Source organism: Rhinolophus sinicus, chromosome 4 (genome assembly GCF_057876585.1).
Source record: "Rhinolophus sinicus isolate RSI-liver-muscle chromosome 4, RSI-T2T, whole genome shotgun sequence".
Classification (NCBI taxonomy): Eukaryota; Metazoa; Chordata; class Mammalia; order Chiroptera; family Rhinolophidae; genus Rhinolophus; species Rhinolophus sinicus.
Window position 1 is genome coordinate 32,134,329 of NC_142504.1, and position 15,538 is coordinate 32,149,866.

The 15,538-nt window shown below is 37.3% G+C and overlaps 1 protein-coding gene across 1 annotated transcript in view; it reads right to left on the reverse strand.

The window, feature by feature from the left end:
• COL1A2 (collagen type I alpha 2 chain) overlaps nucleotides 1-15,199 on the reverse strand; it is a 35,650-nt gene extending 20,451 nt beyond the window's left edge. Inside the window, exons 1-19 of the mRNA XM_019729717.3 lie at nucleotides 14,994-15,199; nucleotides 12,265-12,275; nucleotides 11,645-11,659; nucleotides 10,957-10,992; nucleotides 9,732-9,824; nucleotides 8,369-8,422; nucleotides 5,402-5,446; nucleotides 5,260-5,313; nucleotides 5,107-5,160; nucleotides 4,741-4,794; nucleotides 4,272-4,325; nucleotides 3,697-3,750; nucleotides 2,094-2,138; nucleotides 1,752-1,805; nucleotides 1,607-1,651; nucleotides 1,206-1,259; nucleotides 609-707; nucleotides 434-478; nucleotides 220-318 (exon numbers count right to left, since the gene is read on the reverse strand). Coding sequence (XP_019585276.1) covers nucleotides 220-318; nucleotides 434-478; nucleotides 609-707; nucleotides 1,206-1,259; nucleotides 1,607-1,651; nucleotides 1,752-1,805; nucleotides 2,094-2,138; nucleotides 3,697-3,750; nucleotides 4,272-4,325; nucleotides 4,741-4,794; nucleotides 5,107-5,160; nucleotides 5,260-5,313; nucleotides 5,402-5,446; nucleotides 8,369-8,422; nucleotides 9,732-9,824; nucleotides 10,957-10,992; nucleotides 11,645-11,659; nucleotides 12,265-12,275; nucleotides 14,994-15,072 — 1,044 coding nt within the window. The 5' untranslated portion in view covers nucleotides 15,073-15,199. The remainder of the gene's footprint in view (nucleotides 1-219; nucleotides 319-433; nucleotides 479-608; nucleotides 708-1,205; nucleotides 1,260-1,606; nucleotides 1,652-1,751; nucleotides 1,806-2,093; nucleotides 2,139-3,696; nucleotides 3,751-4,271; nucleotides 4,326-4,740; nucleotides 4,795-5,106; nucleotides 5,161-5,259; nucleotides 5,314-5,401; nucleotides 5,447-8,368; nucleotides 8,423-9,731; nucleotides 9,825-10,956; nucleotides 10,993-11,644; nucleotides 11,660-12,264; nucleotides 12,276-14,993) is intronic.
• Nucleotides 15,200-15,538: the final 339 nt, after the last annotated feature.

The window sequence follows — 15,538 nt, forward strand, 5'->3', positions numbered from 1 at the left end:
CTTATAGAAATATGCCTCACTGACCTTTGGGTAATGTTTTGGGATAGCAGGAGTGTGTCTGTATGTGTGTGCATGACAGGAAGAGACGTGTACGTGCACTTATAGAAGAAATACAAACTAAATGCTAAGGAAGGAAACAATAAGAATTAAAAAGTGTAAGAGGAAGTCTAGACAGTGATGAAATAATGGATGATGAAAGTTGCAGCCATGACTACTTACAACAAGTCCTCTGGCACCAGTAGCACCAACAGCACCAGCAGGGCCAGGAATACCACGGGGTCCAGGGAGGCCAGGAGCCCCAGCAACACCGGGCAGGCCCTGTGAAGGAAAATGCAGAGTGGTCGATCCTAAGGCCACCGACAGGAGAGGCAGCACTTATTCCCCCGCCTTCTAACCCACAGCAGCATGTTAGCCACTCCCGCCACATACTCACAGCAGCACCCTTAGCACCAGCCAGGCCGTTGGCTCCAGGGTTACCCTACGAGGAAAAGGAAGGGAGAAAGACACCAGTTAATAGGAATATTTCTCTTCTTCCTTGACTTCATCATGATTCCTTTGGTTTTTTTGTTTTCTTCCACTCAGTAAGGTTAATGACAATGGCTACTTACAGGAGGTCCAACGGGGCCAGAAAGGCCTGGAAGACCCACTTCACCACGGGGACCCGCAGGACCAGCAGGGCCAGGGTTACCAACAGGTCCAATTTCACCCTAAAAGAGGGAATGACACTGGGACATTAGCCAATATGTAAAGAAACAGCACTTCTCCAGTTTTAGGACACCAATTTTATGAAATTTCTTCAGAACTGCAATTGTCTGGTACCACAGCAAAAAATGGGTTCCTATTTTCGTGGCCTGGTTCTGCCATCTGGCTCCCAGTGCTACCTTCACCTACCTCTGTCTCTCTGTGGTAGAGACTTTGGTGCTCAGCTAGTCAGTCCCAACGAGTTTGGGAGTGCATCCCAGAAGACCCCATGGAATCAATTTCCATGCTGTCATCTACATCTATACTCATAGTGCTCAAGTGCAGAGAGATGATCTATTTCAAGCTGGGAGTGAGAAAACTGGTCATTCTATAACCACTCTGAAGGAGGGACTAGTTAAGCTACCTGTCCTATAATTATCTCTCCATCTGCAAACACAGCTCCTATCTTTCTCATCACTATAAAAAGTTTATCAAGGTAATGACAACGGTCACCATATTTTTACCTTGGGGCCAGGGGCACCAGGGAAGCCTGGAGGGCCAGCAGACCCAAGGGGACCCTGAAATCAAAGTAGAAGGTGGTAAGACATTTCCTCCTAGTAAATTAATAACACAACAACAGAAGATTGGAATGGTTTGATCTTATTTAGTATTGGCAAAGAAAAAACTGACAGCTAGTCTGTTGTCAGTAGTCTTATCAAAGGGAAGACATTCAGAGTATCCAAAGTAGAGTAGATTTTACTTTATAAATCAATCAACACCCCAGGGATAGTACTTATAAATAGGACCTTCAAAAGACCCCACAGAATATTTGGTAAGGTGTCTAAAATGGTGTTATTCCATAGGAAATTAATAAAGAAGATAGCTTCCATCCCATACTCTCAAATTCTTCAGTGTCAAAACTTACAGCAGGACCCACAGGACCCACACTTCCATCACTTCCACGGGCACCCTATGAAGAAAATAAAGAGAAAAAGTCAAGTGGAAAGTTAAAAGGCAATTATCAGAAGATTTTTAAAGGGATGAAAATGAGCAAAAATGGAAGCACTCACAGCTGGGCCAGGGGCACCCACACGTCCTCGCTCTCCAGGAAGCCCACGGGCTCCCTAAAAGCAGAAATATTTTCAATGAAATCCTGAATGCTAATTTTGAAAAAGTCACAGGCATCATTTGCTTTGTTCAATTTCCAACATGCACAAGAATCCACTACAAATAAATAGGTCTTGTTGTAATGCCAACTAAAAGATAATGGATTCCAATTAAGTATGCAGAAGGCTAGTAGAAAAACATCAAAGAATACGATGCTGAGGGAAATAGTAATTAGCCAAAAACATTAAAGAAGTTCCAGCTTGCAAAGAGTATACAGATTTAGATTGACAATTATCAGTACTTACTGTTTGACCTGGAGTTCCATTTTCACCAGCAGCACCAGGTTCACCCTACATGGAAAAGGATTGAGTTTTTGTTCATTATACATTCATATATATATCGATATGTGTATATATCGATTATGTTTTCTGATTGGGCAGTTTTTACCCTATTTTCCATTTGAACCATTCACATATTTTGTAACATTTCTTACACATATAGACTGTTTCTCAATTATGCCAAACACGTAAATTTTTAAAATTTCTAAAATACAGGTTTTCATTTGGATAATACCAAATATCATGGTACTAGGGAGATGTGGTTGAGTGTTACCCTTTCCCTAATTTCCCCTTAGATTTTGGATATCATTTAGGTTAGGCTTATAAATTAGGAAAGATATAAAAAGAGATGTCAGAAGATAAATTTGCTTTCAATATTACCATATTTACCCTCTTTAAAGTTATTTTGAACACTCAATATTTTTATTTGTGTAAAATATGCATGAAAATTTGAACTTCGTAATATTTTTAGAGTTGTCTTATTTATTTCCAATCTATATTCTTATCTTGAGTGGTGGTGATCGTGGTGGGATAATTTGATACAATGGCACGTATAAAAAGAACTTTCCTTGAAGATAATCTGATTCAGATATGGAATAAACAGGGTTTAAGAGACCAGTTAAAGAACCTTTATTTCTGGGATCCTATGTGCTATGTATCCTTTGGGGATAACCACTGGAGAAGGGTTAAGAATTCTAGCCCATATGCTTCTAACTACCAGATGTGTGACTTTGGGCAAGTCACTCACTTCCTCTAAGCCCTGGTTTCCCTCATCTGCAAAATGAGGAAGTCTCCAAAGCTCCTTGCAAGCTTTGACGTTTTATGATGCTGTGATTAGTAGTCTGAGGTATTATATTAGGCTCTAGAGAGAATGAGTTTGACCTTATCCATTTATGTGGCAGCTAGAAAGTTAGAACAGATTCTCCATATTCATGTTCATTTCTGGTCCCACTAGTATTCGTTACTCATTAATTTGTAATTACGTTGGTATTCACTTTAATATCACATTATCTCCTTAATAGGAGAGAGAACATTTTACAGTTGAAAACCCTGTCAGAGAAGAGCCTAACCCAGAGATAACACACTTCTGAGACTTTAATTATCGAATTAAAATTTTTTTGAGTGTGCACAGATAAAGCACAGGAAAGAGGTAGAAAAATGTATTGTGGCACGGATGTACCTATCTAATTAGTGCATGGCAAAGGAGAATTTACAGTTTAAAATAGCCTATACTGTTCTCATGTCTGAGTATATTTATTTACTTTTATTTTCGCTGCAGAGATCAACTGAAATTACGGGCAGAAAGGAAATGGAGGATGAAACTATTGACATTTTTAAAAATCACAGTTGTGTAAAAGATATTAATTAAATGAATATTATCAATAATTGGCCTTTTGTCACAGAATCCCATACTCCCCACCACTGAAGGATTAATTAATATTTAATTAAAATAGAAGAAGAAATAGAATATTGTTTAGAATATGAGTAGATTTCAGTCAAAATATACTTTCAAGTGGTGATGGGGAAAGACAATCAATCGTTTTAAAAATGCTTCTGCTTTAGTATTTACCTTTATACCTGGAGCACCAGGCTGTCCCTTCAATCCATCCAGACCATTGTGTCCCTGAAAGGGAAATCCTCATTATTAAAATGTTATTCCATTATGGTGCTTGGTCAAATCAAACATCTGTCTTTGTAGTCACTATCTCCTGGCTGACTCCTGTGACCTCATCTGCAGAATGCAATCCGCCTGCTCCAGCTCCAGGCCAGCTCCCTCCATTGCCCTAGGTGAACCTCCTTGCCCCGGAAAGAGAAGGACCTAAGACTAGAGGTTCTCTTCTGTCCTTTCCATCTTGAATAATTTTACGATCTTCAGATGGCTGTAAATACCACTTGAGCCATGCCTATTGTACACAATTTCTCTGTATGGATCCCCGCTTCTTGGAAGCTATGAACAGACAGAAAACAAACTACATGCCACTTTACTTTACTTTCCAGTGGTCCTTATTCTTTAACTCTCTCTCCACTCTGGCAAACTCCAGGACTTTGGAAGGCAAATATACGTCACCCAGGAGTTTAAATATGGTTGAACTTTTTCCTAAAAATCATCAACATTTTCTCTCATGGGGTAAAGAATATACTCACCCTAATGCCCTTGAAGCCAGGCAGTCCAGGAGTTCCAGGGAAACCACGAGCACCCTTAAAAAAGAAAACACAGAAGAAGACAAATAATGTTTTCTGTTCCAGATAAAATGAAAATTGTTTCTTCCCTCCAAAATATTTGTTCTTATCGAAGTTCAAGCTTGGAATCAAAGACTAATATATTTTTAAGCATAGAGCTGTAAATTAACTTACTCTAATTTGAATAACTAATACTGTGGTATTTGTAGAAAATACCATTTTGTTGTTGATAGTATGCCTGCTGTCATTGATATTATATTATTTGCCTTAATAAAAACTGGATGCATTCTTAACTAGGCCAGATGCCTTCAATAAATGTTATAAGTATGCAGACATCCATATTGCCATTTAGACTGACTTTACTTTTAGCAACTATCTTATATGTGAGATGCTCTCTGATGCTTGTACTATATACTGTTGTAAAAAGCCTTACCTGTGGTCCAACAACTCCTCTCTCACCAGGTCGTCCGGGTTTTCCAGGGTGACCCTAAAACACGAAAGCATCATAGGGTTAACCTTTTCTTGGTAAACTATCAGATGAAAATGTGGGTATGGTGGTTTTTACAATAGAGGAAAAGGGCACCTCATAAAAATGTGGATCCAAACATACATTTAATTCGCAATTATATTTCCTTAAATATAATCCAATTTATATTTTATTAAAATAATATTTCCCATATGGAGACAGTTATGTCAGACATATTTGGCTCTTGGCAGAATACTTCATTTGAATCTAGAAAATCTCGTTGAGACAGGAGTACTAAATGGCATATGGAAGTGCTGAAAAGTAAACACTTACATCCTCACCAGCCTTGCCAGGAGGGCCAGTTGGGCCACGAGCACCTGCAGGACCCTAAAAAAAACGGAAGACCCATCATTTTGTTATGGCTGGATGAACAAATTTCTTGGAAAAATAAAATAAAAGTATCACAAAGGGGAAGAATGGACTCACAGTTTGACCAGGTTCTCCAGGCTCACCAGCAGGTCCTTGGAAACCTTGAGGGCCCTAAGAGAAACCAGTCTGTCATACTCCAAGCCTTTCTTTAATTGTCCATCTTTTTACAAAAGAGAGATTACAAACTTTTGATACTTACAGGAGCTCCAGCTGCACCAGGAGGGCCCCTGGGTCCCATCAAACCCTGTAAACAGGACAGATATACTCAGCACAGCCAAGGTGTAATGGCCTGGAGTAAGGTCAGAGAGAACTAGCTTCGTAGTACCATTGACAGACATTTTGTGATAGACAGATGAACAGAACTGTCTTGGTCTTATTTCATAGTTTTTGTCTTTCCCAAAGGAAGCTTTAAGGGACTCAGGTTTCCTCCACTAGTTCTCTGCTTTTGCTTTTCCTTTCCTACTAACCCAAAGCAGCTGAACTCAATGAGAATTGGATGGGGTGGCCATAGGTTCCTTCAAGTTGTGCACAGCGGGCATACTGAGGTTGTTCTAAGAAATCAGCCTTTGCACAGTACAGAGTACACAGCTGCCTTCTACGCAGCTGACGAAGCATTTCTATTTGGCTTCCCTTAATCATATGTCATCTCCTCATGTCATCCTTAGCCAAGAAATTGATATTTTTATTGCCACAAGGGGCATAAATTGAAAAGGATCAAAAATCCTTTTTAACGATTAGAGGGCGGTTTGTTATAACCTGATAACTACTTTAAGGATTGCTGGTGACTGATACAAATGTCAAACAAAAGTAGATGTAATGAGGGGTAAAGGAGAAATAAAATATTATTGAAACATCCCCCTGGAAGAGTCTATCGCATAATATTGTTACTGAAAATATGACCCAAATGACAGCCGATTGTTCTCCCCTTTGTTCTTCATTCTGTAGCACTCAAGCAGAGTGAAACAAGCTAAATTTAGTTTAGCTTACAAGCTAATATTTAGTTTGCAAGCTAAATATACATTCTTGACTCCCTTTGCAGTAATCCACGCCTGTGCAAGCTCTTCTGTAGGAGCCCGTTCCTCTATTGCTGAAAATACTGTACAGACAAGTCTTGGGTAATTTGCTCATGAGGGACTCTGCAGTCCGTCATCAACCGTGGGGACTCTGCAGTCAAGTCTGCCCCACTGTGTTAATGCCTAAAGTGAAATAATACAGATTTTATTAAAAAGTACATCATCTTAATTATAAGAATTATTTGGGAAATGCATCGACCTTCAAAGAAACTGTCAATTTTCAATCAAAATAATTTTTAAGTATACATTAATAAACAATTTTCTTTGACACCATGAATTTTTAATTATATTTATTCATTTTTTCCATGTATTTGCAACAATTTCATTTGCATAAAAAGTAGTTTGTGCTGTGGAGGCTGTGAGACAATGATTACTCATTAATTCAGAGAAGAACCCTGTAGGGTTTTATAGTTATTGACTTTCCAACACGGAAAATTATTTTAATACTTTATTGCGGCCTATCGTTCCTATTTGTGAAATACACACCTGTTGATTACATGAATGTGTGTGGATGTGCAAGCTTAAATTATATTTTACTGATATTTAAAAGTAAAACACTTTGCTTTATGTCCCCCAGAGAGATGTTCCAAAGTCAGGGGAATCTGAAATCCATATTAATTTTCTGGGCTTATGTAGGCTTTTTAAATTAGTGCTTTATTTTTCCCCCCTTTAGCTTCTTCTTGAAATATAGGTACTGCTTTAAAACTGACTAATGTCTAGCATTAGCTGAAATGGCTAATTTTATATATCGAATGTAAACAAAGCCAAAAGAAAATCTCTACTTCTTCATTTCATATATGAATATTTTAAATTACCAGGAAATTGGAAAGCATCATTAAAGGCACATTACTTCTCAAGTGAGAATTTTAATTTACAGAAAATATTATCTTGGCCTTATAGTGTATTAGCTTATTGGGGACCATTAGCTCCAGTAAAACATCTTCTTTTGAAGATAGGGCACTGAACGCATTGTCCAAGTAAAATTTATTTTTTAAAGACCATGTTAACTTTGGAAGCAATTAATTAAAATCACCAGATTTTGTGTGTGTGTGTGTGTGTGTGTGTGTGTGTGTGTGTGTGTGTGTGTGTTAAACTGTAGTGTTTAATCAACTTAATGTTTCTACTTCTAGTATATTTCCCTCTATTTTATACATACTAGTATGTATTTTGCATGCTCATATCGCTTTTTTCATTAACATGTCTCACTAATGCTTGTTAAAAGGTTCACTTGTTGAAGATAGACCATCATCATCATCATAATCATATAGAAAACTTTTCTAAATGTTACTAAAATTATAGGGCATATTGCTGAATATTTGTGCTGATTAATATAAGTGCTAAATTTTACTTATATTTTCTTCTATATTGATTTCTAATTAATAGACTGAAAAATGAATTTTTATCCAAATGGATACAAAGAAACATTTCCTACATTGTTAACCCCTGAGGGAGGGTGAAACTCTGTCATAGTCACTGCTGTATCCCCAATGCATAATACAGTTTGGGGCTCATCGAAGGCACCTGATAAATATGTGTTGAATAAATTAATATTTTATTCAAGTGCTATATACATGCATGAGCCATGTCATCATCAAATATCAGACATCTTGTCTGGCTGTTGTTCTAGTTCTGTCATTAACAACCTATATGGGGCTTAAACTCTCTTGCTATAAAATGAAAAGTCTGGACTAGAAATTGTCGATCCTTTCAACAAGTTTGTAGAACTTAATAGTTCTGTGTCTCTAAGGGTTGCTTAAAATTCTGAGCAATGTTAAAGGATGTAAAAAAAATTAAAGTGATCACGCTTTTGAATTAAATTGATTTACTTAAATTATGATTACTATGTCCAGAGGTTAGTTCTTGGATGTAAGTATCTGATCTATCCTAAAAGGCATGTTCACAGAGAAAACTGAACCCCCTTTAACTAGGTTTAGATTTTTATAGATTTGAATACAAAAAGAGTTGCTGCTTTAATCTGATCTAAGTATTAGGGTGTTAACCTAGATAGCTAAATAATGGCAATGTGAAATTTAACGTAAAATAAATCCTCTATTCAGTAATTTTTTGGCTAAGATAAAAAGAGATATACATACCATTGGTCCAGGACCAAGTCCAACTCCTTTTCCATCATATTGGGCAGCAAAGTTCTAGAAGGGTGGGGGGAAAAATATACATATATACATATATTATATGTATATATACATATATACATATACATATTATAATTACCAGCCCTGTAGTTCATTTTCTCATTCTACTTGTTAAGATTTTTCTATTGTTGTTTAAAAGGGAGCAATATTTTTGATACAATTATTAGTTTAGAATTCCATATTGAGCTAAATTCCTAAGTCAGGGAAATACAAGTTTAAAATTTACTCCATACCTAGTTTGAATTGGGGAGCTTCCCTACCTTATTTTTCAAACCCTTTCCTGCCCTGTTCACCCTTTCTCCACTCCCATCTCATACCTCCACACTGCGGAAGGGGAGCTTTCAGAAATGTTAGAAGTCACTGAGAGCCCCTAATAAACTGGGCAGAGGCCAAGAAAACGACTGTGCACTTCCTGTTGCCCCACTCCTCCAGAACTCCACAGAATGACTAAGAGACCTTTCCCTTGCTAAAGTTTCAAAAAAGATATAAAGAGTTTTCAAGTTTAGAGGAAAATTAAATTAAAATGCCCTTTGGAAGATTAAATTTTAAAAAATAGTTCACAGTAATAACTTTCCTGTTAAAGGTATCTCTTATAGTGGTAGATCTATTCAAGAAGGTGCTTTTGAGGGTACTCAATAGATAAGCAATCATAATAAGATCTTTGGGGGAGAAAGGTCTTATTTTACTGGCATACAGTTGAGTATTGGAATCAGGCTTCTGATTCATAGTGCTAACCAATTAAGCAAATATGTTTTCCTTCCTGCGGTGAGGCCATGTGGCACTCATACCATTGTTAAATACCTAAAACTAAAAGAAGATATTACTGAAAAAGGAAATGTACTTTTCTCAAATTAGTTTCAAGCAAATTAAACCTAAAACTCTTTTGAATGTTGGTTCAGCAGACTTCAAACCAAGGAGAATAAAAAGAGTAGGATGTTTGTGAAATTACTTAAGAGCAAGGATTTCAGTTATAATTCAATATAATCAAGCTCTTTAATAATGCAACACCTCTTATTTGTGCCCTACCAATGAAAGATACTAAATACTCAAATTAAATGATGGTTCTGAGAGCTGCAGCTACCTTCAGTGAACCCAAAAACCAGCCTGTAATTGGTAAGAGCTCACAAAGAGAATGGGCAAAGCAGAATTCTGAATGAAGAACCAAAGAAATGAAACAAAATATGCCAATATCCAAATAGCATCCCCTCCCTAAACTGCTAAAAATAAATTTCACAACGAGCCTTTTCCAATAGAAGTATGAGAAACCAAAGTTAGCTAAACGTTAACAATACTTAAGACACCTTACCCCGCCAAGACCAGGGGGGCCAGGAGGACCAGGTGGACCAGGAGGGCCTTGGGTACCATCATCACCATCTCTGCCTGGTGGGCCTGGTGGACCCTGTTATGTAAAAAGTGAATTACATCAGGATTAGACCCCATAGGAACTTATACGTGACAAAGGATCCCTAAGAACACATGTGGTCAAATCAGTTGTTCAGACCTTTCAATGAGCAAGTGGTCTGGACATTCAATATGCCATCTTTGTCCCTGCTTGAAATTCACTTGTGACTTGGGTTTATTTTAGAAGGAGGTTTAGTAACTGATATACGAATACACAAGACCAGGTAGTTCCTCCAGGAAGAGAAACTACCTCAGCCGCTAAATATTAATTCATAATGGAGCTCCAGTATTCAAATAAAGAAAGAAATCATAGCTAAAATTTATGATTCCATAAACTTCATACGGTGACTGTTTCCGACTGATGAACTTACTGAATTGTTTTGGTTATGCTATGTGTGAATAGTAGATTAATTAATATGATAGCAAAGTAATTTTATCACAGGGTAGAAAATCCTACAGATTTCCGACCATTAACACTATTTATGTTGTTAATTATTTATGTTGTTAAAGTAACTTGCTGACATAATGCTACCTGTAATAGATTGTTTGAAATACATTTAAGTCTGTACTTTCAGATAGATACAAGAGATAGGTACTTGGTAAAAGTGTTATATAATGCAAAACCATATAGTTATACACGCCAAATAAGCATAGCAGGGAGAGCTAAGAATACCATGAATAAAATGTACGCCTAATTTACATATTTATGAATTTAGACAGAAATATGTTGTTGACTGCTGTTTTACTATTATTACCAGGCTACGTAAGAGATCTTACTTGAAAAGCAAACAAAATGCCGTAATAAGAGAAGAACTATGTGGTGGTAGTGGATACATTTTCACTGTGTATGTACTGGACAGGTCAACTAAAACCAAAAAAAAGATGGACCATGCAAAGAATATGGCTGTCTGTAATAGTTTTGCTTTCTTAAAGGTAATCTTGACCTGAAAAGAATATTGATTATATATAATAATGCTCATTCGTCTCTTCTGTAGGGCATTATCTGCTTAAAAGATGGTGCAATTATCTGGCTACATGATATTCTTATAAATCGTCAGTCTCTGGTAGTTTCTAATATGTAGTTATTCAATTATGGGTCAAAACCCTTTAATAGTTCAAAAATTACACACCCTTTCTCCACGTGGTCCTCTATCTCCAGCTGGGCCCTACAAGGAAGATACAAACAGCACAATTCTAAATGTCTAAGCAATTTCCAGTGAACAAGCAAAGCATTCTTGATAAAAATTAGTTGGTTAGACTGATCTAATCACAATGTTATTAGATAACAGCTATAAAATGGCACAATACAATAGATAAAAGTGTGTTGTTTTTATTATAATTAACATGTAATTTTTTTAAAACTGGGATATTGGAGGTTATAGTCTCCAGTCATTAGGCCAAAATATTATAACTACTGTTTTTAGAAAGATGATTTCTGTGGAAAGAGTTACTATTTTGTTACATCGTTAGCAGCATACTTATATAGTCAAAGCCCTTTAAAATAAACTTTCATCTACCTATAATTAACATAATAGTCATGTTTCAAGAATAAAGACAAGTCTTTTTTTTCTTTAGTATGTAGATCACCAGTTTATAAAATATAAGTGTAATTAGAAATGATTCTGGAAGATATTAAAACTGTTATATTAAACATCAAAGCTATTTTATTTTTGGGTTAGCTAATGCATATTCAATAGCTAAATGAATATGGGCAAATCTTGACAAAGTATTTTCCTTGTATAGTCCACTATAAATTTAGTTAAATTATAAATTATTGCTGATCATTTCAGATATTATGGAGAAGTATTGGATTCTTACCTTTCTTGCAGTTGCCTAGAAAAGAAATGTAAAAGATTATTATGAGGAAAATTATATACATGTATTTTAAAATGGTTCCCATTTCTGTGTAGTATACAATATACCTGTGGAGTATATATATTGAGCATTACTATTATCTTAATATTTCAAAGTATGACTTTAAATTTTACAAGTAAATTAAAGAAAATATGTACAGAACCGAAATATATACTTATCTGTAATCATGCCTCAAATTCAATTGATGAGCTAAGAATTTGTTCATTATACTCTTGCAAATGACTCCAAGGGAGTGACAAAGTTCTCTAGCTCTGTGAAGTCTTCTGCTTTGTAGTAGCAGCTGCTAAAATCCAACCTTCCACTGGATTATTTACTCTCTGTTTCTTCTGGGTCTTTTTATGAGAGTGGTCTTATTCAGTAGCCCCGCCCATTTTGGAAATTGGGGTGGGTACTTTCTAAGGCAACCAGAAAGGTTTGACTACCATAACTCTTGATAATTTTCTTGGGAATTCAGGTTGGTCAATACCAACGTAGCCTCCCCTTCTCCTCCCAAAGAAGACATTACTATGGCCAAGGCAATCAAAGTATTAAAAAATATATATTCTAAAAATAATTTTACTTACCTCTTGTAAAGCTTTAGAAGAAAGGGGAAAACAGGAAATAATTATTAGTATTATTTCATTGATGAACAGCAATGAATACCAAATAAATATATTAGTCTGTAAAATTAACTTACCTAAGTAAAAGACCAATTGTGTTTTTTATTAGGAAAATTCTAATGACTTGGAAATTATGCAGGTCAAAAGTAGGCAGGGATCAGGGTGACTTGCATACAATATTAACGTGTAACTATATTTTGAATCGAATTGTTATTTACTATTTTATAAATTTGTGAAATATTAATGTGTCCAAAGGATATTTCTAATGCTCAGTAATTAAGCTGGTAAATTACACACATGGATCACTGAATGTGATGAGTAAGACCAGTAGATTGATGAGGAAATAATTTATGGTTTAGATAATTTTTGATACTTAAAAATCTAAGAAAAGGAAGAATTTAGGAAAATATGTTGCCGAAAGTAGACTTTTTTTTTTTTTTTTTTTGATAAAACATTGAAGTTACTTACTATGTTTCCCTGAAAATAAGACCAGGTCTCATATTAAGTTTTGCTCCAAAAGACGCATTAGGGCTTATGTTCAGGGGATGTCATCCTGGAAAATCATGCTAGGGCTTAATTTCTGGTTAGGTCTTATTTTCGTGGAAACATGGTAGTACTTCACCGAGTTTGTACCTTTCTTAATGTCCTGTTTCAAAAGATCTAATTGGCAATATGAAACTGGATTCATTCGGACATCTGAAATTTTGCTTTAAGTTAGTTCACTTAAATTAGGTAAGGTCATTTTACAGATTACTTTTGTCCCTTAGAAGGAATTTCCCTGTATAAATAGAAAAACTGTGGATTCAACATCTTGAAAAATAATGGGAAAAATACACTAAAGTAATATCCCCTCCTTTGCCATGATTGCTGTAAGTCCTTAAGACTGAATTCCTCTTCTACGGTATAAAAATTATAGGTTAACACAGGATATAAATGTAGCCAAGCTGGCAACAAGATGAATCACCCCTAAAAATTGCTTTAATTAAGTGGACAAGAAATATGTCATTGAAGTGAGAACATCTGTTGCAATAGTCACAATTCAGGAGGGTGGACCACATCCAGCACTGACATTTAAGGGCAATTTATGAGAATTACTTTTAAATTAGGAAAATTATATGTTTACTTCATTGTGTCCATCAACAGGAAGAATAATTATGCCTGCACTTGATTAACGGAAGTCCTTATGATTTTGGAAATTTGCCTTTTAATTACTCAGACTGAGCCATGTTGAAGAACCTGTGTTTGGTAACTTTTATTTCAGACTGTGGTTGGCTGTTACTCAGAAGGTGAGTTGTCTTTTGTATCTTCAAACTTCCCTAGGTCTGTTTTCATCTTTTCTCTAGGAGCCAACTCTTTCCCCTCACCCTCAGATCTCACAAAAAAAGAACTTGGTGATATGAATTTGTTCAATGCAATTACTCCTTAGTAACCACAGCGTGTACACTAAAAGTGGGTGAAGGGAGAAAACACACCAAAAATGCATCAGTAATAATGCAATGGTAGACACCGTGGTATGTGGTAGAGCAAACGTTTTGGAGTGTTGGGTATAGTCAGACACCCCTCATACTCCATCAAGTTAGTATCTTTGGTGATTAGGAAGCCATTTTCAAGACATCAAAAATGGACTGATTTTCTTCATTCTATCTTGACATGAAAGTCTGGTCATAAAACCTACAGCTGGAACGTGGCCTTGGGGTCCATCTAATCTCTATCCTGCATTTCAGAAAAAGCTCAGTTTGACTTGCCCAAGGTCACATGGTAAATTAGTAGCAACATCATGGGAAAAACCTGGGTCTCTTGAGTCTCACATCAGTGTTGATGTTTCCCAACTTGCTGTCTTCAAAATGTCTGATTGTCATTGGAAACAGGTCGACGAGGTAACTCTCAGGTTCAACAGAAGGCAGAGCAGATTTCAGTTACCATTTCCATGACTAATAATGAATTGAGAAGCTAATGAATTTGAGAAGCTAATTTTACTTTTCAGAATGGATCCATTCCAAGTAGCATCCATTTTCCTTCCCAGAAACTGACTAGCTGTTGGGAATGGCTTCAGTCAGAAATGCAGACCACCTCTCCATAAACCTATATAGTCTTCCATTAGCCTACGGCCTGGTCCCCTGTGCTTTCCTTGTCCTCCCTCTAGAGGGCGCCTGACAGCCGTCGTCAACGTCATCATCATCATAATCATCATCAACATTATCATCATCATCCAGACAAGTCTTAAACACCCAGAAAAGCCGTTAGGGGGTGAGTTTTGTATTACTAAATTAGAAGGCTTTCTAAAGCAGGCCTCAAGTTTTACAAGGTGAGTATCGGCGCAGTTATGGGGCCTGTTAGGGAAGGCCCTTGCCTTCTTCCTTCATCACATCAGTTGTTAATTATCTCATCCTTAGGGAAAAAGCCTTTCTGTTCCCTTTGAACTTCACTATCCAGAGGATCCAGATCAAGTTAACAGTCTCACTCTGAGTTCAGAGAAAAGTTTCCTAACTTTTGGCGAGAGTCGGGCGTTTTATGTTTTCATTTCTAAGGTAAGTTACGTGTTTCTTATCAATGCCAGCATTTCTCCACATGCCAGAGAGCCTTCCCTCCAAGCTGTACCTCGAACTTAGTTTAGGTTTTCCCTTTTCAGACCAGGGTGCCCACCCATCTAATCTCTCTCCCCCGCCTGCCCCAAACAAGCTGAAGGCACTTACATTGGCATGTTGCTAGGCACGAAGTTACTGCAAGCAGCAACAAAGTCCGCGTATCCACAAAGCTGAGCATGTCTACCATTTAGACATGCAGACTCCTTGTGTCGCAGAGCCCCTGGGTCACCGGCGGAGGTATCACCTGGCGGGCGCAGGCATGCAGTCGTGGCCAGTACCTCCAACTTAGCCGAAACCTCCTGCCGCCTTGGTGCTAAAATAATAAAGCCCAGATCTGCCCTATTTATACGGCCAAAGTTTCCCTGGCCCGAGGGTGCCTCCAAAAACGCTTCCACCAATGGGAAGCCTGGGGCTGGGGGCCCGGGCAGCCACAGCTGGGAGGAGACTGCGGGGGAGCAGAGGAGGGAGCGAAGGGGGGAGGAACGTGGCCAAGGGGCTGGCTTCTTAAATTGGTTCCATTCTTTTTGAGGACGTGGACACTTTTGAGGCTTTCAAGGGGAAACTCTGACTCGCTGTCTGCATACCTCCGCCCTCCCCCGTCCCTCCGCCCTCCCCCCTCCCTTTCCGAGTTTGGAAACACTTTGGGACACGTC